At 37.2% G+C, this 27,253-nt stretch overlaps 1 protein-coding gene across 1 annotated transcript in view; it reads right to left on the minus strand.

Annotated features, from left to right (window-relative positions):
* MYO1D (myosin ID) overlaps positions 1-27,253 on the minus strand; it is a 367,217-nt gene that overhangs the window by 176,344 nt on the left and 163,620 nt on the right. Inside the window, exon 16 of the mRNA XM_003797217.3 lies at positions 22,872-23,079. Coding sequence (XP_003797265.2) covers positions 22,872-23,079 — 208 coding nt within the window. The remainder of the gene's footprint in view (positions 1-22,871; positions 23,080-27,253) is intronic.

A 27,253-nucleotide genomic window follows, 5' to 3' on the forward strand; every position in this document is an offset into this window, starting at 1 on the left:
TGCTGTTTTTGGCCAGGGATGGGTTTGAACCCGCCACCTCCAGCATATGGGGCCAGGGCCCTATTCCTCTGAGCCACAGATGCCACCCAGTTACACGGTTTTTAAATTAGTTATTTGTTCACTTGTATTTTGTTCCACTCTTCAACTAGAATATATATATATATGCTCCAAGAGGATGAGGGTTACTTTAATTTTATTCATCACTGAATAAATTCATCACCCGGCAATAAACACATCTGTTGAATGAATGACTATTGGTTTGAATAAACTAAGTATCTCTAGGTTTGAAAGACTTGCTTATCTGTAAAAAGGCTCTATTGAGCCCTACATCCAAGAAGGGCTCAGTAACCTTAGGGTACAGGAGTTCATTTAAAGTTTCAGACTTTCCATGTCTGTAAAGGTTTATCCCCCAAGCTGCTGCGCCTCATCCTGTTACACAACCGTAAGGATAAGCCATGCAAATTATGAAACATTCAAGGAAGAAAATACAAGGCAGCTGTCATGTAGTTCTTCAGTCTTAATAGAATTTCAAATTCAATGTTAACAGTTGCTGGTTCTAGAGCAGACAAATCACTGTTGCCAGTTTGCCAGTGAGCAACCCAATGCATGGAGAAGTCTGGTTTCCATGAATATTCCTTTTACATCAAGAGAATTTCACTAAAAATGTAAACTCTTCATCTTAAATGATCTGGCTCTGCTCTACTATGATTATGTGGCTATTCTAAATTAAGTTCCTGTTTATTCTAGTTACAAAATTTTTTCATGGAAAATTCCTCTGTATTTTTTTGACAAAAGTCAATACTTCACAGCCACTGCATTTTATCAAGTGACCAAGGAAAACATGTACATCCTTAAACTCTCTCTGGGAGTCAACGAGACCCAGAAAGTACCTATAAGTTCTACTGTATATTATTCCTTTTCTTCACCAGGCCTATAAGAATGATTTAATTCCTCTATTAGAATGAGAAGAAGTCAAAGAAAACTACACTGGAAATTCAATCAAATTCAGATGTATCAATAATTGGTCTCAAATGAAGAAAAATGAGATTCCATGTAATGTATAAGAAACCAACTACTGGTTTCATGAACTAGCTATTCAAGCTCACAGGCCAAAGATGACATGAGATTATACTACAATTAATGTAGCCTTAGCTGTAATGCAGCAATTGATGAGGAATCTTCAGGTCCCTTTTCTTCCTGAGACGCTATCCAGAGATATTTTGTTTTTCTAATGGGGCAGAGAACCCTTGCTTCTTTTTCTTATCTCCATGGAATCCACTAAGTAACTATATTATAATGTGACAGGAGCTAAGTAGCCCAAAGGAGTCTCAGACTTTCCATGTCTGTAGAGGTTTACCAAATAAATAATCTTGGAATAGGTATTTTAGGATGATCAGATTTAGGAATGTGTGTATTTGGCCAGACTAAGGCAGTTGTAGAGTCTAGAAATTATCCAGAAGTTAGTGATTATTCAACTTTGACAACAGAATTAAGGCTTGAAGGCCCCTTTCCCATTTGGAAACAACTCTTATGCCTGGTAGTAATATTCACTCCATTTGCTTGGTATTACTAAGGTACCTCAGTTAAATACACATGAATGGTTCTTAAGTATTCATAAGTATCTTTGCTTTCAGCTATAACATAGCTAATAAGAAACTTTATAAATCTAGAAGCAAATTACTAATTAGTATTGACTCATGATATATTATTGACACGTTACCCAGGGCGACTGTGTACAGGGCATTATGCTGGGCACACTGCATAGAACGTAATCAAGTTTAAGGATGCTGTTTCCCCCAACAACTTACAATCTAGTTGGAGAGATCAGACAAATGTGCAAAATTAATAGAGGACCTGAGTTTAAATACTGGTTAAAGACTATAAAACTTATGGAATCTAACAAGAATTTTTGAGCTAAAGACTGTTTCTTTTGAAACAAGGTCTCTCATTATCTCCCAATCTGGAGTGCAGTGGTGTCATCACAGCTCACCACAGCCTCAAACTCCTGGGCTTAAGCTATCCTCCTGTCTCAATCTCCTGAATAGTTGGGACTATATGGACCTGCCAGCACACTAGCCAATTTTTTACTTTTTTGTAGAGATGGGGATTTCACTGTGTTATCCAGGCTGGTCCTGAACTCTTGGCTCAAAGGATCCTCCTTGGTGTCCCAAAGTGTAGTATTACAGCTGTGAGACCACACACCAGGCCTAAAGACTACTCATAAATCATCTAGCTGAGAGGTTCTCCACCCTGACTCCTCCACAGCATACCTTAGGACGAACGAACACTCACATGGACAATACACTCTCAGGGTTTGTACAATCAAGAAAGCAAGTACACATTTTATACAAATAATGCTGAATGCATTCCTGCTTACAAAATAATTGACACTCATCAATACTTTGATTAGGAGCAAATTGCACACAACACGTTTCACACTTGATAGTCATAGGTGTGCTCACATTAATTCCTATCATTTTAAACATAAAAGAAGTGAGGATGACCTAGAACCTCAGGTGAACCTGAATCCTAGAACTAACAGCAGGCCCATGTTATGGTTCCTGCCTTCCATTAAACTTACTGTTTTGTAGAGCCACATACAAGTGACAAGTGGATTTTGGCAAAAGAAGTATAGGTGAGTTTATTAGGATGGTCTGGCCAAGAGGACTTTAGTGAGGGGATAGAACTGAATCTGAAGAACATTGAAAGGAAGGCAAAAAGTGTGTGCAAAAGCTCATAGGTGAAAAAGCAGGTATGTTTGAGGGCTCAGTAAAAAACAAAACCAACAATGTCATACTGTGGTATACAGGAGATATTGCTGGTTAGAGCCAGGCCCTGGAAGAATCTTGTCTTATATTTGTAGATGATTGAAGGGTTTTGGAATAGAGGAACAACATTAAATCTAAGATTGTGGTGTTATGCAGAATTAGCCAAGGAAGGAAGCCTGGAAGATCATGCAGAAGTGGTTTAGGGACAGAGCAACACAGCTATTACCATGGCTCTGATTTCCATACTGGAGTATAGTGCATACAGTAAGACTTAGATTAAAAATATTTTTGTGTGAGTCTATGTATAAGAGGGAGAGTTAGGGCAAAGGTTGGAATGACACATTTTAACACGTGTACATTAGTTATCTTTTGGTGCGATGAAGAGTGACATTATTCCTTTAACATTTTGTTTTTTTGGAGACAGAGTCTCACTTTCTTGACCTTGGGAGAGTGCCGTGGTGTCATAGCTCACAGCAACCTCAAACCCTTGGGCTCAAGATATTCTCTTGCCTCAGTCTCCCAAACAGCTGGGACTACAGGCATTCACCTCAATGCCTGGCTAGTTTTTTGAGACAGGGTCTCACTGTGGCCCGGGCTGTTCCCATACTCCTGAGCTCAGGCAATCTTCCCACCTCTGCCCCCCAGAGTGCTAGTGTTAACAGGCATGAGTCATCCTGCCTGGCTTAAATTTTTAAAAAATATTTTACAATGAACACATATTACTTTATAATAAAAAAGTTAGTTTTAGACTAAAATAATGTGATTATAGTTATATGTTGTTCCTATTTATAGCCTTTCTAAAGTACAATAAACTCATGCATAAAGTATGTACTCTGTAAACCTGAATTTAAATTATAAATGTTTGATTATGATTTTAGTTTCCTGTGGCTATTTGTCACCAACATGTTTTCTATGAGCGTTTGGTTTCTTATCCATACAAATACAATGAAAACAACTCAGAACACTGACTAAAAACCACATTATTTTTATATTATATTTTCTTTCATCTCTGCAAGGTCTGAGCCAAAAACAGAAAAAAAATAAATTTTCTTAAAAATATGGATTACTATTGGGTGGTGTCTGTGGCTCAAGGAGTAGGGCGCCAGCCCCATATGCTGGAGGTGGCGGGTTCAAACCCAGCCCTGGCCAAATACTGCAACAACAACAAAAAATATGGATCATTGTTGCAGGACTAATTGTGAATAGATAGCAATGTTTGGCAATATTAAAACTTTCACAAAAATCACTGAATAAAAATACTCTTAAATTTTCATTAGTTATGAATAAGGCCTCACAAAAAAGGATGACTCACTGGTTCCTTTTCAATATATTTAATGAGAGTATGTGCACGTGTGCAGATATTTCCAGAACTGATGAGGTAGTAAAAGATGAATGACATTAAACATCTTGTTTTGTAACATATATTTTCACTAAACATTTATTGTCAATACTTTTATACACTTATTTTAAAATTTATTTTTATTTTATTTATTTATTTTGCAGTTTTTTTTTTTTTTTTTGGCCAGCGCTGGGTTTGAACCCGTCACCTCTGGCATATGAGGCCGGTGCCCTACTCCTTTGAGCCCCAGGCGCCGCCCCGTCAATACTTTTAATGTTATTCTCTTTTTTTACATTGTCAAAATAACTGTATAGTTTTTCTATTGTGCAGATATAATTTCTTATAAAAAAGCTTTTCATTATTTTCTACTTTCATGGGAAATTGTACGAAGAAAATTCTCACTACTAAATTTTTACATACACTCTTAAAAATTTCCTTAGTATTAATTTCTAGAAAGAATTGCTGAGTTAGAGGCAAACACAATTTTTAGATTTTTTGAAAACGAACTGCCAAACTACCCCGCCAGAAAGTTCTCACCAATTTACTTCTACACCAGTGATGTATCTGTCCTCAGCAACACTGTGTTTAATTTTTGAAAAATCCTGAGTATTTCACAAGGGAAAATCTGGTTGCTGGCCATTTTTGGTCTTTTATAGACTGGTCATATTTTTGTTCAGTTTTCTAGTAGGGTATTTATCTCATTTCTTTGGAAGGATCTTTTGTACATTAAAGGTATTCATATTCTGCAGTTGCTGAAATTAAAAAAATCAAGCTTAAAGCCACTATACATATTCTCATTAAGTGACACTGAATGCTCTAAATATATATATTTTCCAGCACATGTTGAATATTTCATAAACTTTTTGTTTTTTTGGTTAGCAAAACCTGATAGCCCAAGCAGAATGTGTTCAAATGTGCCATCCCAAAGAATATGAGCAATTTCTAAGCTACACAGAGTTCTTGGTAGGAGTTACATACCTGTACTATACTAAGAAAAAATACAATAAATCTCAACTCTGTATCCCTCACAGTCCCTTACCCTTAACACCACATAGTCACGATATACCCAACCTGGTGAACAGGATGTATTTTTATCACCCATAAAGTTTCTTAGCTTAATGAAACGTGGCAAAATTATGTAATTTAAGTCTTTTCAGAAAACTCTTCTTTTTCTCTTGTGTATACTTAGGATAGACACAGAAAACTGTTTTAAAAATCATCTTTTGGGGGGTGATAGTTTACATTAAATGTCAGTGTTGTCCTTGAGCAACGAATGGCTGTTACAACAAAATATCTCATCATTGCCTCTACTATTTGTTACCTAATTATTTTCAAAAGTAATTGGGGGGAACTTAATAAAAGAGCTACACTGCCAACTTAATTATCAAAGTAAGAATAAAGAAGACAGCCAGCTAATGGGGCAGAGGTGTAGGGGGGAAAGGGAGATAGTTACGTTCAAAATCCCAATTAAGGCTGGTTCCTGGATTTTAATATAAATCTGAGCCCTGAGCTTCCTGGTATCTACAATATACAGGAAACTAACTGAATTGCACAGGCTTCATATTTAATAAGGTTAGCAAAGTAAATACACCCTGCACCCAAATATGCCCTTTTTATTATTTTTTAATTTTTTTTTTATTATTTCATTCTTTTTTTTTTTTGGCCAATGCTGGGTTTGAACCCACCACCTCTGGCATATGAGGCTGGCGCCCTACCCTTCTGAGCCACAGGCACCGCCCTGCCCTTTTTATTTTTTAATAATTTTTTTTTTTTTATTGGTGAGAAAGAAACAAACAATTGCTGGGTAGTGACTGAATGGTATTTTACTTAGCTGCGCACCCCTTCAGCTACCACTGCAACATGGTCTTCCTCTAGACAGCTCTGGACTGTCCACACCCTATCAGAAGATCCTTCGTCTGAGTCTCAGATAGTAGTCCTCGCTAAAGTGTTCAGAAGTTTTGTAATTTAACGTAAACATCTATTCACTGAAGCACTTCCCCTTCATCAATTCACTCCTTACAAAGAGTCAAATCTCACGAGCGTGTCACAATTAAAAAAGTAACGTGAAAGGAAAAATGCGGCCCGGTTTTCATTTTGTTTTCCTTCCTTTTCTTCCTACTACCACCCATAGGGGCCAGAAGGCGTTGCCATAGAGACACCAGCTGTTGGGTTATGAGTGACAGGTCTCAAGAGAGAAGTGTCTTGGAAAGAGAACATCTCAAGTTAAAAAAAAAAAGTGGTGAGGGAGAAACCAATGCAAGCTGTTGTATTTAATACTAAACACAGTGTGGGCTCAACTGAAAGGTGTATTTAAGCTAGCAAAGAATAAAAGCAGCATTTTCCTCCTTCTTTCACCTAACATGGGAAATGTTTCCCTTTCAAAGGGGAACAGATTTCTTTTAAGTAAATCTCAAGCACATGTACATATCTTGGCATAATTACATTTCAAAATTGGGATTCACACTGATGTACCAAATTGGTTGCCTTAGTGATGAGATATCACCCAGGCAACGGATTTGCCACTCTTTCAGGAGTGCAGATCATCTGCTACCAACTGATGGGGGAGGGGTGGGGGCAGCAGTGGCTTCTCATTGGTGGTGTCTGAGAGCAGATAAATAGGAAACAAATTATTTTTGACACGTAACCATTATTTTCCAAATATGCTTTCATCTTTGCATTCACCAATTGGGTGGGAGTAAGGAAAAAGAAGGCAGGATTGGAGGGGTGGTGGGCAAGAATGTTCTGTTGTTACAGTGTGTTGTATATTTTTGTTGTTACATTGTTCCTGAAGCATTTTTATTGTTCTAAAAGGGCCTTAGTAATTACCTTTGTCATTATGTAAATACTAAGTGGATCAGTTGTAGGCTTATAAATTAGCAGAAATTCTCTTCATGATAGTAAGATCAATGATTTCCACACAGTAGTGCAATTCTAATAGTACTACTTAGTAATATACACAGGTGTGAGGATTCAATGGCTCAATGCCTTACTCCCACATATATTACTAAGTATATAAGGGGTATACTACTATATATAGGGGTATAATTCTTACCCCTACATTTATTATCCCTTTTATAGAAGATAAACATTCCTTACTTTCTTCATTAGGGACATACGCCTTTCTCATACCTATTTTGACCACCATCATTTACCGATAAATGTTCAATACGCTTTCTTGCTGGAGGACTGTGGTACGTAGTTTTTCTCCTAGACTCTTCTGAAGTTGTTCATCCTGATCAACTTTAACGTGCTGGTTATTAATAAACTAACAATCTGCTAATCACCAGGTTTCATGGGCATTTTTCAGTCTTTATTGTGTTGAATATGTCTAGTGTGTTTGACGGTGTTGATCATTCCTTCTTATCTGAAATTTGCTACCTCCTCGGCTTCTGTGACTCATATGTCCAATTGTTTGCTGGTCATCAGTACTTGAATGTCTCATAGACACTTCAAACGCATCATGCCCAGACTATTAATATCCTTAAATGTTCTTGCTTCTGTACTTTCTACAACCATCAGTTGTTAGTTATACCAGCTATCTAGGGTCTAAGTTGTAAATCAGGGAATTATTGATCAGTCTCCCAACCAAGCAACTATCAGGGTCTGCTAATTTTCCTTCCTAAGTATTTTTCCAATTTCTCTGCATCTCAACTACTACTGTGGGTAGATTTAGGTCCTAATTAGCCTTCACCTAGATTACAGTAATGGGCTTTTAACTGGCATATTGTCTCCAGCCTTACTTTTTTTTTTTTGGAGACAGAGTCTCAGTTATCCTGGGGTAGAGTGCCATGGCATCACAACTCAGAGCAACCTCAAAGTAGCTGGGACTACAGGCACCCACCACAACGCCTGGCTAGTTTTTCTATTTTTAGTAGAGATGGGGTCTCTCTTTTCAGGGTGGTCTCTGAAATTGTGAACTCAGAAGATCCACCTGCTTTGGCCTCCCACATGGCTAGGACTATCAGTGTGAGCAACTGAGCCCAGCCAGTCTTGTTGACTTCTAATTTCTCCTTGACACAGCTATTTAAAACTCACAAACTGACCACACCACTTCTCTCTCTTAAACGTTCAATGTCATTTCCAATGACTATGGCAGGAAAGTAGCAGAATCGATAACCTGATATCCCTAGTACTATAAAAATGTAACAAACACCCACATGGAACACCTGAGCTTAGATGAAAAGTAAAGGACATACTCAAGGGTCAAAAGGAGATAGGCCAAAATTAAAAAAATCTGACAGTTTGAATTGTTGATAAGGATGTAGAAAAATAAAAACTCTCATACATTTCTTGGTAAGTGTAAACTGGCATATATATTTTGGAAAGCAACTGGGCAATCTTTAGTGAACTGAAAACCGTGTGTGCTCTACAACCTAGCATTTGCAGTCTGGGGCATAGACCCAAGAGCAGGAGGTCTCCAGGTATGGTGTGCAGAACCCTGAGTATTGCTGAGGCCCTTTCAGGGATCCTCAAGATCAAAACTAATTTTATACCAGCAGGTTATTTGTCTTTTAAATTCTCATCCTCTTACAAGCCTACACTGGAGTTTTCCAGAGACTATATCCCATGGGATTGCATCATCATTCTGACAACTAATGAAATGTGTGCCTTTTGTAAAATGTTCTGAGGTGAGTTCCTTGGGGTCCTCAAAATTTGAGAACAGCTGCCCCAAGGAGATTTATTCACTTGTAGGCAAGAGAATATATACAAAAATGTTCACTGCAGAATTTCATGGAATGATAAGAGATGCAAAAACTAAATGACTCTTACTAGGAAATTGAATAAGCTGTCACTTTTTAGTAATATAATAGTATAAAGAAGCAAATAAACCATTGCTACACTTATGGACCTAGATAAATTAAAAAAAAAAAAAAAAACAACCATTATTCTGAGTGATAAAAACCAAGCTGCAGAAGACTGTGTAGACCAGCAGTTCTCAACCTGTGGGTGGTGACCCTTTTGTAACAATGAAAATACATTGTGGCATTAGGAAAGTTGAGAACCATTGGCGTAGAGGATAACACCAATGGAAACTGAATATTAAAGTCATGACAAAAAAAGCATAACCAAATCAAAGGCTGCCAGGCTCAGCTCGCAGCTATAAAGAGGAGTCTTGACAAAATGGGAGTTTGGTGATCCAGGCGCCTTGAGAAGCCAAGTGCTAAGCTAGGACCAATAAGAAAAAGGTTAGTACATATGTGTAACCCTTTTATAAAATTCAAGTTAAATTTAAATTTAATTCTCTCATCCTAAATTGCACTGTGGCCATGTATATTTGCTTGCTAGTTACCCATCTGGCTGTTTGCTACAGAGGGCAAGAACTTTCCTGTAACATGGAAAGGGCTCTTTTAATAATTCCAAAGACCAGGACTAGTCTATGTTTGTTGTGGGAAACACATGAACATTTCTGAAGAAAATTGTGTTGTCTAGATTTGTCGTAGGAAGTTTATTTTGTCCATTAACTTTAATGACAATCAACCCACTATAATATCAATGATCCAGTTCCAATGAACTCAACCTACATAAATGGTTTAGGAAATACAGATTAAGATCTGTTCTCCCTGTAATATATTTTCAAGTGAAACGTGAACCTAATAGGGTTAAGATCTTGGTGAGTTTCTTCTAGAAAGCCTCTTTCCCTCTTCTCTGAGCCCATCTGGCAGTCACCGCCTACCCTAGAGCATCACAATTACTCATCGGTTTGAGTGCTAACATATTTCCCTCCTGGTTGGGTTGTCAGTTTCTGGTGGAACCTTGTCATGTTCACTTTTGTGTCCCCATTCAGTAATGAATGAACAAAATCCACATTTATTACTCAGTTAGAAATGCATATGGGCGCCTTCTCCTGCCTAGCCACATATCACAGAGTTATCAAGGACACCTGCTACCCATTTCTTCTCATAGCACATTGAAAAGATAGAGAGTCAATGCCACTGTTAGACCAAAGGCACACTTTTATTTCTTCCAACACTCAGTCAAGATCAGGCAGCATATTTCTGACCATAATATTCTCTGTGAATAAAGCAATGAATGGACTGGCACTGGGGGCAACCTCTCTTATCGCACAGTAACCCCCTACTTCCTGCAATTCAGCTCATACTTTGTCAGCAGTCATGCAAACACACACACTTTCCCAACCTTCCTGTGGCTCGGAAGTCACTTTTCCCAAAGCAAATAAACATCTCTTTTTCTGGAGCCATTCTCAGAGTCACCAATCAGTCTTCATTATTATACTTATGTCAACAGCTGATTCACACTTTCAATATCACTTTTTTCTTCCAATTGCATTAAAAATAGGTTTAGCCTTATGCTTGGCAGTAAATGATTCAGAAGACATCACTGCATGTCTACCAAGGTTATTTAATAAGGAAATTTTGCCAAATCTCACTCTGCTTCTGTCTGAGCATCACCACTTTTCGTTGGTTTTATAAACTTTGGCAATAGTGTGAGTCACACCTGTTTTTTGTATAAAGAGCATATCCTGAATGATCTCACTACAGTATAAGGGTACAGTGGTCAAAGTGTGTGTGTGTGGGGGGAGGCAGACCTCCTGGTCCAAGCCCCAGCTCTGGTGGTCTCCATCCACGTGACCCCCAGCAAGTTCCTCAACCACCCAGTGGTTTCCGTCCCTTACCTATTAGCGGAACTAAGAATAGACACACACTTGCAAGGTTATTCTAATAATTTAGTTAATACCTACATTTATAAACTACCTAGAATAGTGCTGGTCATTCAAGAAATACCAGCTAGCATATAAGTAGGTTTTTTATTTGATAGTTTTTAGTTGAGTAGCAAAAGGAATTGATTTTGTATGGGAAATAACTGCTTTGTTCTTAGTCTGAGGAAAAAAACGCTTGATTGGATTTACAAAGAAGGCAGTGTGCTTTGTTTGAAAATGATGTGAAAGTCCCCTGGCTTCATCCACTACCTGACAAAGTTGCATAATAAGCAAAACATTTGGCAATAGGGGCAAATAAGTGACAAAAACAATGAAACGCAATTTTCAGATAATGAGTCTATTTTCACACTTTCTTTGCTGACTGGTTCCTAAAATTATTATAGTCTATGTTAACCTTTGAGACTACTTATAATTAACAGTTATGATATTGTTCTCAGTTTTAGAATTCATTACTTTCATTATATGTTTATGCCTTAATAAATCCACTTTTAATGCTTTAATACATACTTCTTATGTTTGGGGCTATAATATAACCCAATGATAAAAATGTCAAATGAAATTTTAACAAATACCTGATCACACAGATAATATCAAATTGTTAATTAAGATTAACCAGGGCAGGGCAGTCCTTGTCATACACAAGCCACCTTAATTTATTTTTATGTCATGCTTAGATTATACAGTATATGAACCACCTTTAACACATACAGTTTTGTTTTTTTCTCCTGCAGTTTTTGGCCGGGGCTGGGTTTGAACCCGCCACCTCCGGCATATGGGACCGGTGCCCTACTCCTTTCAGCCACAGGCGCTGCCCAAAACATACAGTTTTTAAAAATAAAATCATATCATTGAAAATCATAATTAATATTATATATTAAGTTTCTGAAATATATTTGAACAAAAAACCCCAAACTGATTTTCTGACAGACTGCCATATGAAATCTTCATTTATAAACTTCTTGTCTATAGACTAATATTTAAGGGTGAAATGATAAGATATCTGGGATTTCCTTAAAAAAAAACTCCAACCAAAACAAAACAAACATACATAAAAGCATGAGGTGAATACGAGATAAAATAAGAATGGAAGAAAGGAGCTGTGCTCAGTGGCTTCTGCGTATAATCCTAGCACTCTGGGAGGCAGAGGAGGGAGCATCTCTTGTGCTCAGGAGTTTGAGACAAGCCTGAGCAAGAGAAAGACCCTGTCTCTATCAAAATAGAAAACTTTAGCTGGGCATGCTGGCAAGTAGTCCCAGGTACTCGGGAGGCTGAGGTGGTATGCTTGAACCCAGGACTCTGAGATTGCTGTAAGGGAGGCTGATACCCCCTGCATTCCACCCAGGGTGACAGAGTGAGACTCTTTTTCAAAAAAAAAAAAAAAAAAAAAAAGAGAGAGAGAGAGAGAAGAAAAGAAAAAACGTCAATTGTTGGATCTGACTAATGGGAATATGGAGTTTCATTAAACTTTTTATTTTTGCAATATTTATAATTTTTCAGAATAAAAATATCAAAAAAGAAAAAGAAAAAGTACCTTCTTTCACATTGTACTCAGAAAATTACTGTATATTAGGCCCCAAAGTAAACCTTAATAAATTCCAAAAAGTAGAAAACACATTTAATATTCTATGATCAAAGAGCAGTAAAGCTAAAGAGTAAAATTAGAAAATAAAGCAAAATAAACAACACATCCACCACATGGAAACTTCTTTTTTAAAATTTCCACAACTTTTAGGGAAAGAAGAACTCTAAACAAAAAATAATTAAATGATAATATATATCATTTATAGCAAAAGCAGATCTCAGAACAAAGTTTTGATTTGTTCAACTAGTCCATTATTAATAAATGTGAAAGAAAAAAATGACTGAAGTGCTCCATTCTGAAAGTTGGACAAAGTCTGGTTGCAAAATTAATAAATTAGAAATAAGAAAACAGGAGAAGTAATAAATCAGGGAATTGGTTCTTTTAGAAAAAATAATGGAATGCATCATTAACTAAAGTTGACACGGAAAACAGAGAGAGCATAAATCAAATATACAAACCTACAAATGGTAAGAGGGAGTACCCACAGATACAAAGGAAATGAGAAGAAACCAAGAGGGTGCTTTGTTCATTTCTACTCAACTAAATTTGAGGCTCTGGATGATTTTCTAGAAATGTATAAATTACCAAACTAATCTCACAGAAGATATAAAATTAAAAGAGATCTATTATCATAAAGAACTAGAGAAAGTTTCTGAAGAGTTTTGCTCCAACAGATGCCCCCTTCCAGACAGTTTCATGGTAATTTATCCTGAAAGGTTTGACCCTAATGTTATTTAGACTGTTCCAAAATATGGACAAAGAAGGAATAGTGTCCATGTTATCCTGCTGAGGAAAACATGTTATTGCTATCAAATTGATTAGTAGAATTCTCTGTATGGATATCTCAAAAGACCCAAAAAAAAAAAAAATCACATGAGCATCTTGATCTCTGTTAAAAAGTAATTCAATATTATTCAACAACTACTCTTGATTTTTAAAGTACAATACTCTTAACACAATACCCTTTTATTTTGTGAAATAAAAAACCCCACAAAAATCCCTGAAATAGACAGATACCTCCCTAAACATGTTCAAATTATCTATCTTAACATCTCAATTAGTATTATACATAGATAGAAACCACTGGAAACATTCCCAGTAAGTGCAGGAACATTTTAAGGCTGCCCAGTACCATCACTCAAGGAACTTCGCACAGAGACTGTGCATCAGCCTGGGCCCTCCCTATAACACGATTGTCAGTTTGAGGGTGGTGGGCCAGAAATATAGCTAATCCTGATGTAGAACAGAAAAAAATTTTCCCATGAACCATCACAAAAAGACACGGAGTCTTACATATTCCTATTATTTCCTTTCTCATTATCACACATGGTGTGCACATGTATACATGGTATGCCTGCTAGTGTATACATATTACACGTACACTGCTGATTTACTAATATCTGGTAGTCCTATTTTGCATATTTTCCTATCAGTTTGCTAGCAGAATGCCAAATATTTATATTATTTTGAACTAAAGGAAAGATCATCATCGAATAATTCCATCTTGAATTCCACATAAAATTAGACAAAATCTCATATAATTTTAGCCCACATTTTATTATTTATTTTTTTGAGATAGTATTACTATGTCACTCTCTAAGTAGAGTACCGTGGTGTCACAGCTCACAACGACCTCAAACTCTTGGGCTTAAGTGATTCTCTTGCCTCAGCCTCCCAAGTAGCTGGGACTACAGGTGCCCGCCACAATGCCTGGCTATTTTTTTGGGTGCAGTTGTCATTGTTGTCTGGCAGGCCTGGGTTTGTTTGGTTCAAACCCGCCAGCTCTATATGTGGCTGGCGTCCTAACCACTGAGCTACAGGTGCCGAGCTAAGCCCACATTTTAAATACTTTATTTCACTAGCTTGAGACCTTTCCTTACTTTCTCAGGATTATCTTTCTCACTGTTTTTTTCTCTTTGATATCTTTCCACCGACTTCCTTCGCCATTCATTCCCTTGTTCTCCCCCATCCTGCTTTTGATATTGCATCAATTTTGCTACGACCTAATCAGTTCACTATTATTCTCTAATCATCAAGCCACCAGACAAGCAAAAATGAAATTCTGGGAGCCCAGTGAACCTAGGAGAGCAAAGCACATGAACATTGATAGCAAGGGATCTCTACCATTTCCTATGGAGGCATGTTTGTGGTTTCACATGACCACAATGGAAGATTGCCAACTGATTTCAGAGTCAAGCTTGACTGTGGACCCCACAGTTCACTGTGTCATGGGAACTATAAGCTGTGAACCACATTTAGGATTGAAATAAAAACTGGAAAATTCACAGCATGGAACATGGAGCAAGTCGGGGTAGTTTTTGATTTAAATGTCTAGAGTTGACAGTTCTTGCTGCTATGGAATTCATGGGCTATAACTGTGACCCAAGGGTACCCATAAATTGCTTGGAGGAAAATGATTAGCATCTTAAGATACTATCATTTAAAGAAAGAACTTAAAATATTTGGTAGCTTTCAGCATGTGACACAGGAAGGACCTTGACCTCTTAACTACACCATAGTGCATTATAAGGAATGATTCTGTTCCTAGAGTTAGAATCAAAGCTGTGTAACCTGAAATGGTCAAGTACAAGGCATGGTGACCAATTAAGGTCTCTATCTATAATCAGTTATAGATGTCCTTTAACAAAGGCTTTATTCCCCCAAATAAAGACAATTAAACAGAGATACCTATTTGTCTCAGAGGTGGGTCAAGAAAGCCACTCAATCTCTCAACATATCCAAATTTGTTGTTAATAGCCACATAATAAAGTCTCTCAACACTTTTCCACCTCCCTTTGAGAATCTGTCCTTAATATATCATCTTATATGACAATTTGACTTTGCCCTATGAATCCCTAGAATGAGAACATAAAATTAAAACTATACATGTACCAAAAAAAGAAGGAATGTTTTTGAAGGTTTCCATATCCCATTCCTCTTCTAAGACTACAGATTTTTATTTTTTTAAGACAGAGCCTCAAGCTGTCATCCTGGGTAGAGTACCTTGGTGTCACAGCTCATAGCAACCTCCAACTCCTGGGCTTAACCGATTCTCTTGCTTTAGCCTCCCAAGTAACTGGGACTACAGGCACCCACTACAACACCTGGCTATTTTTTTTTTTTTTTTTTTTTGGTTGTAGTTGTCATTGTTGTTTGGCAGGCCCAGTCTGGATTTGAACCCGCCAGCTCTGGTGTATGTGGCTGGCGCCTTAGCCGCTTGAGCTACAGTTGCCGAGCCAAGACTACAAAATATTTTAGACTACATGGGCACAGAATATTAGAGAATTGTGACTCTTTGTAATGCATTTGGTGCAATATTTTCAATAGAAATCAATTAATCATTAATTATTAGTTAACAATCTTCTTTCAGAATTTCCCCAATCGTACAAGTAAAGAGTCTTAATTTCTGGGAATTAATGAATATAACATACAGAAGATAAATTCTTAAGAAATCCCAAACCAGAAGGCCCAGATTGAAGAATAAAAAAACCTAAAATGACAAAATCAGCCTGTACAGATTTATCTCACAAGACACTTAAGAAAAATCATTATATACTTCAGCTTGGCTGTGTCTGTGCTGAACTGACAATATACTCTACCAGTCTCTCAGCACCTTCTTGCTTAAAGCTGTAATTTTGAAAACCTTAGTTTCTCCAGTACTATCTAGAAATACCATTTTAGTAATTTCTCATTCACATGTGACGTGAGGAACACACACACAAACTCAAAGGCAGAGATTATGTAAGTGAATCAATTGTATACTATGAAAGGTAGAAAAGAATGGCCTTTATAAAAATCTCACTGGCTACAGTGATTCATTTCTTTTAATGGGTATACTGTAACTGGGGCTTTTCATACAACATGTGTTTTTTCATTATTTACACGAAACATTCAGGTTTTAGGTCATCCAGAAAAAGTGTTTTACAAAGTGAAAATAATAGGTACTTCAGTGAAATAAGCTCTTTCATGCCTTAGCTGGCAGAAGACAAACTGGTACAATCTTTCTAGGGGCCATTTCAAAATGAAATGAAGGTATAGAAAACCTTCAAAGTGCACATGTTTTAAACCAATGATTTCATATCTGAGAATTTACTCCAACACAATACTCAAAAATGTTTACAAAGATTTAATAGCAGCAGAATCCTAGCAGCAATAGCAATAGCAAACATGTACTGAACTCTTGTATTTGTCAGGCACTGCTCTAAGTAAACAGAGAAGCAACGTGTGCTGCAGTGAGTGAGCCTTGTAGGAATGAAGGCTCATTCCTTCCTTCCTCTTGAAACACCTAAATGTCCAGAAATAGGAGACTGATCGCTGAAACTCTAATCATAGGAAGGACGAAGTCAGCTATCACAACTATGCAGTAAGTATTTATAGATGTAAGGATATGACAAAAACTATCAATAGTGATGTGATAACAATGTAAGTTTATATTTTATATAAAATAAAATTATATTTTAAATAATATAAAACTATATTTTTTCATTTTTCTACATGAACTTGTATTGCTATTACTTATGTGCTATAGAACCAATACATCTTTATGGCTTTTTCTTAAAAAATACTTCTAATAATTTCATAAGTTTTCTATAGTATCAGCACATGACCAAGGATAGCCAACCTTGAACAGCATGGACTTGAAACATGCAGGTCCACTTACCTGTGGATTTTTGTTGGCCAGATGTGAACCAAAAATATAGAATTCTCAGGATATAAAACCTGCACATAGGGAGAGCTGACTGAATCTATGAAGGGCAATGAAACGCATCCAACAGACTATCTGTAGCTCTCACTATTGACTGGTTAATGGTTAAGATAATGACAGTAAACTATACATATTTTTATGAATCAGAAAGTAACACACTTTGTATCTATTTTGCAAATGTTTTCTTGTGGTTATGTGCTTTATTCCTTTAAATAATCAGTTTTCGAGGCTCTAGTTTTAGTTAACATTCTGATTACTTCCTCTAAACAACTTGCCATTAAATCTCTAAGGCATCAAAAAAAGGTAAGAAAATATACCAAAAGCCAGATTCTCAGATATTAAAATCTATTATGATGTACTATTATAAAAATAGTCTGATATTGACATAGGAATTGACTGCAGAATAAAATGGTGAGCCTGAAATACTTTCACTGATACATGGGAAATTAACATTGGACAAAGGTGGAATTTCAATGTAGTGAGAAAAAAGGGAATTTTTTAATACATGTGAGGTTAAAACAGATTGTTATTCATCGGAAATAAAATGCAGTTGTCAGATCAATAATTCTTTTAAGAAACCCAATAGCTATAAAGAAAAAGATAAGACTTTTTCATGATATTAACAATAAAAATTTCCCCATGGAAGAGTATACCATGAACAGAGTCCAACGACAAATAACTCTAATAAAAAATAAGTATAATATATAAAATAAATACATGTTATATACAGATAGCTCCCACAAATTCATAGGAAAGACACAAACAAGCCAATAAAAAAGCAGGCCAACAATATGAATAACAAGAGAGCAATCCAAAAGGCCAGTACACACACACTAATAGTCATGGAAATAAATAAAGTGGAAATAAGATATCATTTCTTACTGATTAGAATGCAAAGCCTAGTAAAAGCCACTGTGGTCAAAACTGAGGGAAAAGAGTTCACCTTCACAGTGAGTGGAAACATGAATTGTTATGATTAAAAACATATATATTGGCTGGGCATGGTGGCTCACACAAGTAATCTAGCGGTCTGGGAGGCCAAGGTAGGTGATTGCTTGGTCTCAGGAGTTTGAGCAAGAGTGAGCCCTCGTCTCTGCTAAAAATAGAAAAACAAGCCAGGTGTCATGGTAGGCCTCTGTAGTTCCAGCTACTCGGGAGGCTGAGATAAGAGGATTGCTTGAGCCCAAGAGACTGAGGTTGCTATGAACTATGATGATGCCACAGCACTCTGCCCAGGGCAATAGATTGAGACTCTGTCTCACAACACAAACCAAAAAACAAAACCCAAAAAACATATATACCCTTCAACTCAACAATCTTGCTCTGGGAAACCAGTGTGTAAAATGAAGGCAACAGTATGGAAGGCTATTTGCATAAGTAAGTTTATGAAGGTTATGGGAAGACTGTGTGTGTGTGAGGGGGTGGTTCCAGAAAATAGTTAACATAGCAAGACTGAGATTGCTAATCTTACAAATGCCTGCTTACATGGACAGTATCTGGGAACTTGCTGGTAAACAGTTTCCTACACTGATATAAAACTTTTCCTGAGGCTGGGTATGGTGGCTCCCTTCTGTAATCCTAGCACTTGGGAGGCCAAGGAGGGTAGACTGCCTGAGCAAGAGTGAGACCCCATCTCTAAAAATAGCCAGGGGTTGTGGAAGGCACCTGTAATCCCAGCTACTTGGGAGGCTGAGGCAAGAGAATCGTTTGAGCTCAAAAGTTTGATGTTGCTGTGATCTATGATGTCACAGCACTCTACTGAGGGTGACAAAGTAAGACTCTGTCTCAAAAAACAAACAAACCAAAAAAACTTTTCCTAAGTGTTAAGAGTGGCTTACTGTGTTTAAACTTCTTGTACAAATATAGTTTGTGCTGAATACCTGTCTCCTCTAGGAGTCTGGGATTTGTGTACCTGTTAGGCAGACAGTGCCTAAATGACCAGCTCCCAATAAAAACTTGGAGCACTGAGTATGTAATGAGCTTCTCTGGTGGATGACACCGGCACATGCTGCCACAGCTCCGCTGGGAGGGAACTCTTGGAAGCGGCTCCTGGGTTCCTCGGGAGCTGGCCCGATGCACCCTTTCCCTGTGCCAATTGTGCTCTGCATCCTTCTGCTACCAATTTTACTCATCAGTGCAATTCTCTGCAGAGTCCCGGGAGTCCTTCTAGTGGACTGGCTCTCTGCTGTATCTCTGCAAGTGAGGGTGGTTGTGGGAACTCTTCACAGAGGGGACAAGAAGAAATGTGGGCATAGAAGGTAAATGTGGGGGGAAAAAGTAATAAAATGTCATAGAAAAAGAGGAAAGTGATTGTAAAATATCCTCATATGAACAACAATCTCATTCACATTATAGTATATATGCACAGAAAGATGTCACAGAGGATGGCCACCACCTTTGGTGAGTCTTCACATTTTTCCCTTACAGTTTTCTGTATGGTTTGAATTTGTTTTTCTAATGATATTTCACTTATATAATCAGTAAAAAGATAAAGCAATTTTTACTTAAAAAGGAAATAAAAATCAGTTGTCAGAGATTCCTATTTAAAATAGCAGCTCCTGATGCTCCCTCTCCTGACTTCCTATTAAATTTCTATAAGGATATAGAAAGAACAAAACCATGAATTGCCACGTGAGATGGCTGATGACCTATTCCCAAAAGCCCAGAGAAATTTCCACTAGCTTTTTTCTTTCTCTCTCTCTTTTTTTGTTTTGTTTGTCCTACTCTGTTGCCCAGGCTGGAGTGCAGTGGCACAATCACAGGTTACTGAAGCCTCCAACTCTTAAGCTCAAGCAATCCTCCCAGCTCAGTCTCTTGAGTAGTTAGGACTAAAGGAACACACTACCATACTCAGCTAAGTAAAATTAATATATTTAAAATTGTTTTTTAGAGAGATAGGGTTTCACTATGTTGCCCTGGTTGGTCAATCTCTCATAAAGGTAGAAAGAAGAAAAATATAGTAACAGATCTGGAACAAACACTCACCCCCCCCTTCCCCCCAAACCCACAGTGAAGTACTCAGATCAAGGGAAAAGACTCAAATACATGAAGACAGGGAGGAATAGATGCATGGACACGATTTACTGTGGCAGACACAAAACAGAGATCCAACTTGCAAATTGGTAAGCATTCTTGAGAAAGAAAACAGAACTGAACAAAAGCAACTAAAAACAATTAATAGAGGGAAACCATTTGGGGATGAAACAATTGAGTGTTCAGTCTGAAAGCTTCTTCTGAGTTCCAGGTAAAATAAGTCAAAGAGGCCAACACTAAAAAACAGCTTGGCGATTGGAAGAGAAACTTTTACTATTTGTGTGTGATTTGATCTAGAAAAACTAACAGAAGCAAACATTGAATCAAGAAAGGGTTTGTTCTGGATCCAGATAAAGCAACATAAGCCAATGTTATTTCTTTGCACTGTGTAAAAAAATAAAAAAAATTAACAGTAGCAATAAAATCAATCAAGTATCTAGGAATTAACCATGATTTTTATATGGCCTTTCTAAGTTTAAAGGTCAATGAAGATGATTTCAATCAGAGGTGTCCAACCTGAGGTGGGCTGTATGCTGACTTTGAGGGGATTTTTTTTTGCTTATCTATGGTGTTGGATCACACGAAAATTATGCATGGACCTTTATTTTGCTCATCAGCTTTCATTAATGTTTGTGTATTTAACGTGTGGCCTAAAACAACTCTTATTCTTCCAATATAAGGTGGAAAACGAAAATGGCTGGATATCCTTGACTTAAATAAACCTATTTTATACTCTTAATAAGATTATTTAATATTATAAAAATTTTAATCTTTTCCAACTAATCTATATATACACTGCTATCCTAATAAAAAAAATCATAGTTGAATTTAATGAATTTATTATGCGCATTAAAATGTATATTGCAGAATAAAGGTCTATGTACAGGTTAATCAACTTTAACAAAGAAGAACAGAGAAGACGGATTTATCTTACAATACACTAAGACATACCTAAAAGCTGTGTGGTGTTAGGACTCAAACTTTACCTTAGAAATGAAAACAATGTAACCTAAATGTCTGTAGCCTTATATGAAGCTGAAATTGAAAAATGGAACATAGCAGAGAACACAGAGACGGAACATGTGTGTCTGATTTGCAGCGCCACTTTTATTGTATATTAAGTTCTCCTACACAGACACACAGGTTCTGTCGCACTGTAAATCAATGGCCAAAGGACAGACTGTTTAGTAGAGGGCACTGTGCAAACTGGCTTACCATACAGAGAAAAATAAAGCTGGACTCCTGTTTATAGGTGTATTCTAAATAAAGATTTAAGTGTGAAAAGTAAAACGATACAGTTCTTAGAGGAAATATAGGATATCTTTGTGACCTAGAGACCAGGAAAGTCTCTTAAAATTCCAAAGCATGAGGCAAAAAAACTGAAGAATCTGATTATGTCAAAATTAACAATTCTGTTCAACAAAGCATGTTATGGATAAAATTCATTAGATGCCTCTAGACTAGGAGAATACAGGGTATCCATAAAGGTCGTGGGCAATTTCACTGTGTTAACTTATTTTAAATTGCACACAAACTTTATGTCCACTCTGTATATTTGTTAATGTCCAAAATAAATATGAGATTCATGTCTAGAATACTCAAGGCATTTCTGTTAATGAACAAGAAACTCCCAAATCTAGTAGAAAAATAGGCAAGAGGTATGAACAAATAGTTTACAGAAAAATCCAACAAGCAAACAAGTATTTACCAAGATGCTCAACTTCAAAGGTCATCAGAGAAATGTACAGTAAAACTACAGGATATTCTACCTATGAGTCTGACAAAGTGCAGGTAGCTGGGTGATACTGGAAGGATGTGGCACATAGTGACCTGCAGGTACCGAGATGCTGGCGGTGCAAACTGGCAGAGTTCTCCAGAAATGGAACCTGGCACTACTTATACATATACCCTGTGACCCAGCAACTTTTCTCCTAGGTATATATATTCCAAGGACAACCTCACAGAGTTACATGATTTTTTTACACACATATATAATTTTTTGGCATTAAAATGGTTCATATGGAACATATGGGTAAGGATGAGAGATACAAAGAAATCCATGAATTAGTGAATGTGAGGACAAAGAGGTCAAGGGCTGGGGCGTGGGGCAATGACGGGTGAGGGAGGTGGTTTCAAACATATTGGCAACATTTTTCAGTCACAAAATAAAAAAGTCCTTAATGCGTTTAAACTAGAAAAGAAATCCTCACATAGTTTGCTATAAAAGACAGAAGGTAAACTGGTTCAGATAACTCTCCAACTTTAATACTAGAGACAAAATGTCCTTAGAGTTTTGAAGATGAAATAATTTTGAAATTGGGCAGCCAAACACATGAAGGCAACAGAAAACATTTGACAATACACACAGACACACACAAAATATATCATCATCCTTGAACATTTCGGTTTTTTTTGAGATGTCTTACTCTGTCGCCCTGGGAAGGGTGCTGCGGTGTCACAGCTCACAGCAACCTCAAACTCTTGGGCCCAGGTCCTCTTGCCTCAGCCTCCCAAGTAGCTGGGACTACAGGCAGCCCCCCACAATGCCCGGCTAGTTTTTCTATTTTTAGTAGAGATAGGGTGTCACTCCTGTTCAGAGCGCTCTCCAACTCCTGAGCTCAGGCAATCCACCACCTCAGCCTCCCACAGTGCTAGGAATATAGGTGTGAGCCACCATGCCAGGCCATGAGCATATCTTAAAGAAAATATTCAACAAGTTTTTAAGAACATAAGAGCAAAATCTTATTGTTAAAATATAAAATTACCTTTTGTAGAAAGAGGACAATCCTTACAAGCATCTGGGCACGTTTTTCTTCTAAGGTAAACAACGTTCGGGGTGTTCGAATGAAAATTTTGGTCTTCCCATAAGCAACATCGTCCTGAAAACCATATTGTTCAATCAGTTTCTTGACAGCCTCTTTGTCTGAAGGAAGGTCATGGTTGGGCCAGGTGAATTCAGAGATCATCTTATACCTGGGTGAAAAATGAAGTGAACTCTTATTCTTCCAATGTGAGGCAGAAAAGAAAAACAAAACAACATCTTGGCAAACTAGTAATAATTTCTTTTAGATGCAAAAAAAAAAAAGGCCTCAACAAAACGAAACACTTCCTTATGATAGCAACTCTTACTAAACTAGGGACTTAATAAAAAAGGTTATTTTAGAAAAACCTTATAGCTAGTATCATTCATCAAGAGGAGATCTTGGAAGCATTCTCTTTACAAACAGAAACAAGGCAGGGATGCCTTTATCATGAGTTCTTGACATCATTATAGAGGTCTAGTCAGCAGTGAAACCAATAAATAAATGGGTAAAGTATTTACTAATTTCATATTCAGATTATAGAGTAATTTACTAATTTTTCTTCTAGCACTGGTATGTTTTCATTTTATGCTTAGATCTCTGATCCATTTGGAGTTTATTTTGGTCTATGGTGTGAGGTATGAATCTAGTTTTATCTCTTGACAAATGGCTATCCAGCTATTCCAACGCTATTAAAAAGTCTATCTTTACTCCCTGCAATTTAATAGGCCACCTTTATCATATACTACATTTTTATATCCACTTTGGTTTTTTTTCTGGACTTTTCTGGTCTGTTTCATTGTTCTGTCTGTTCATCGGTGCATCAGTACCATGTGGTTTTAATTAGGAAGTACGTTTTAATGTCTTTCCTGAATCTTTCCTTTTTCACAGGTTTTTCTGGCTACTTGACAGCTATTTAGACTTGCATAGGAACTTTAGAATCAAGTTTTAGAGTTACAGGAAAAAAAAAAAGAATCTAGCAAATAAACGGAAAAAACCCAACCCTACCCCCAAACCCCTTGAGAATAGTTTTATTGAGCTGAAACATTAAATTCATTACATTTATATATGGTGTTGAGTTGTCCTAATCAAGGAATCTCTTCCCATTGTTCAAGTCTACTTTTGTACCTTTCAGGAATCTCTGAACATTTTCTCATAAGGCTTCTCACATTTCCTCTTAAGATGAAAGATAACTAAGCAGCCTCTGTTAATTACTGCCCTTAATTACAGTTAATTCCTTCTTGACATCTCTTTTCTTGGTGTCCACAACTGCACACTCTTCCACAGTTTCCTTCTGTCTCCCTGGATAGTCCTTCCCAGTCTCATCTTCTGGTTCCTCTGATTCCACTGTATCCTCAATGTTGGAGTGTCCCAGTGCTCAGATTAGGGATTCTATGTATACTCTCCCCACATCACCTCATAGTCTAGACCATTTACTTTAAATAATATATTCAAAATATAAAAACAAAACCATGTATATTTATAAACATATAAAATGTTATTTCTCAATTCAGTAATGCGTCATCCCTAGTCTAGCCCTCAGTCTGAGCTTTAGACTCACACATCCAATGTTTGCCTAGGTCTCAAGCCACCCAGTTATTAAAGCCAGAACTGTGGGAATATTTTTATTCCTTCCCTTCTCTGTCATTACTTCTAGTTCATTGTTAAATCCTATTGACTCTACCTCCAAAATATATTCAAAATCTAACACTTATCCTCATTTCTACTGCTTCAATCCTAATTCAAGCCACCTTCTATTTGCTATAATAGACTAAACTATTCTCCATTTCTTTCTAATCCATTCTGCAAACATCAGATAGAAGAGTTTTCCAAAAGGCTTAAAACCATTTTTGTCTTTTACTGCCTCCCTTCTCCTCTCCTCCCTCCTCACTGTCCTCCAGTCACACTGGCTTCTTCAGGGTTCTGTGATGTGGCTGTCCCTTCTTACTCTAGAGGCTTTGCATATGCGGTTCCCACTGCCTGGAATGCATATTACCCAGGCCTTGAAAGGCTAGCTCCTTCTTATCTTTCAGTCTTGTCTTCATCTTCCTACTTCAATAAATCTCCATCTCCCCAATAATCTCTTTAGGGTAGCTAGTTTTGTTTCCTCCTCACACCATTCATCACAATATTGATCTGTGGCTCCATCTGCTTAATGTCACCTTCCCTCACTGGTCTGTGGGCACCCTGAAGGTGGGGACTTTTGTTCCCTCCATATACCAGGTGCCTATCATGCTGCCTGCCATACTTTGAGGCAATAAATATTTGCAGAACAAATAAAAGAATGCAGGGAAATCATTCAAAGGTTTGCTCACTCACAAGAGAGGCTCAGAAATCAATGCCTTAATATGAAGATAGAGGTAATGTCACCCAATGTCACACGAAAAAAGAGGAAACAAAATCGGAACCCTCCCAATTTGTTCTAAAAGTACAGTAAGGGTTCACATTTGGCTTATAATATGGGCAGTAATGGTGTGTGTTTAAAGTTTCAGGCATACTGCAGAGGCTGAAACTTTCCTGCAGCCCCACTGCTCTGCTCACGGGGAGGGGTAGAGGTGCTCTCTCTGCCTTCCCTCCTGCCAGCAAGGGCATGACCCCAGTTCTCCAGCAAACCAGCATCCTGAACTTGCTAATTAAAACGCTGAACTCATCTGCTTTCTGACAACTAATTTTATTTCCCCAAAGGACGTTAGCAGCTTTCAAGGTTATCAGTACATTTAAAATCTTTCTCTCTTTTTCAATGAAAGAAATGAAAATAAAGAAAAGTAACAAGTAAAAATTTAGATTCAAAGCTAAAATTCTTACCAAAAAAATCTTTAGAATCTAAGAGCAAAAATGCACTGTAGAAAACATTACTTCTCCTCTCATTATCCCTGAATAATCTGCATAAAATGGGGGTAACACATCTTCTTGATGTGGTTGTCAGTTTTAGTGACTAACTACACTAGGAATGCTTAGAACAGAGCTTTGTACCGACAAGAAGCATTTCAAGGTGTTAGCAACTATTTATTACATGTTAAAATTCAACACATAAATTAACTTTTTTGCTTTCTAGTCTATCATTATCTATATCCTTTCCCTAAACAAGATAAAAGCTTTCATTTATCTCTATTTTTCACTCCCATTTTAATTTTAGTTACAGATATTACTAAAGACATTTTTTGGTCTTTTTTTTTTTTTTAACTTTGTCGCCCTTGGTAGAGTGCTGTGATGTCACATAGCTCATGGCAACCTCAAACTTTCAGGCTCAAGAGGTCATCTTTGCCTCAGCCTCCCAAGTTGCTGGACTACCAGCACCTGCCACAATGTCCAGCTATTTTTTTTTTTTAGAGACAGGTTTCACTCTTGCTGGTCTCAAACTCCTGAGCTCAAGCAATCCACTTGCCTTGGCCTCTGAGAGTGCTAGGATTACAGGCTTTTCTCACCCCTTACAATCATTACTTGTTCAGATTTAACAAGCAGTTTTACTGATTTATTTGTTTAATATTGCTTTTTGGCATTCCATGTCTCCCTTCAGTCATCATCTTTCTTTTTGCTAAATTACATCCTCTAGAAGATTTTTCAGAGAGGGTCTATGAATAATAAACTTTCTGAGCCCAGGATGTCAGAAATGTTTTTTCTTTACTCATTCTCTTGAATGGTAATTTGACACAGAACACACAATTCTAAGCATAAAGATCATTTCCCTTTACTATGAAGATATTACTTCTTTTTCTACTTGATCAAATGTTGCTAAAGAGAACCCTGAGGTCAGGAAGATTCTCATTCCCTAGGAGACAGTTGGCCATTTTTCTTGGGAGCTATAAATATTTTTAATAATCTAGAAGTGAACAAAATGAATTTATTTTTATTTTCTTATTTATTATTATTGTTTGGGATTCAGTGAAGATACAAACAATTGCACTAATTGCATTCATTAGGTAAAGTCCCTTGACAAAATGAATTCTTCAATTTTTGTTTGATCCATATGCTTGCTTGACAGTCAGTGTATTCTTTCAATCTGCAAATTTATGTCTTTTTTCAGTTCAGGCAAATCCCTGGCCATTGCTCTCCTACTGCGTTTCACCTGCTCTCTCTGCTGCCTCCCCTGATGCTCCTGTCAGGAGGGTTTTGCCGCACCTGGATCAACCTTCCATGGGACTGGACTTTTCTTTAATGCTTTTCCATCTCTTTTTCTTTGTGATGAGATCTGGAAGAAGCCTTTAGCTTGATCTCCCAGACCACTAATTCACTTTTTAATAAACTTTAGTTTCTCAAAAAGTTTCAAAATTGTAGTTAAATTTACATGACTAAAATGCACACATTTAAATATGCTAATTTAATAAGTTTTGACAAATGTATATGCC

The sequence above is a fragment of the Otolemur garnettii genome, unplaced genomic scaffold, assembly GCF_000181295.1.
Source record: "Otolemur garnettii isolate 467f Iridium unplaced genomic scaffold, OtoGar3 scaffold00112, whole genome shotgun sequence".
NCBI lineage: Eukaryota > Metazoa > Chordata > Mammalia > Primates > Galagidae > Otolemur > Otolemur garnettii.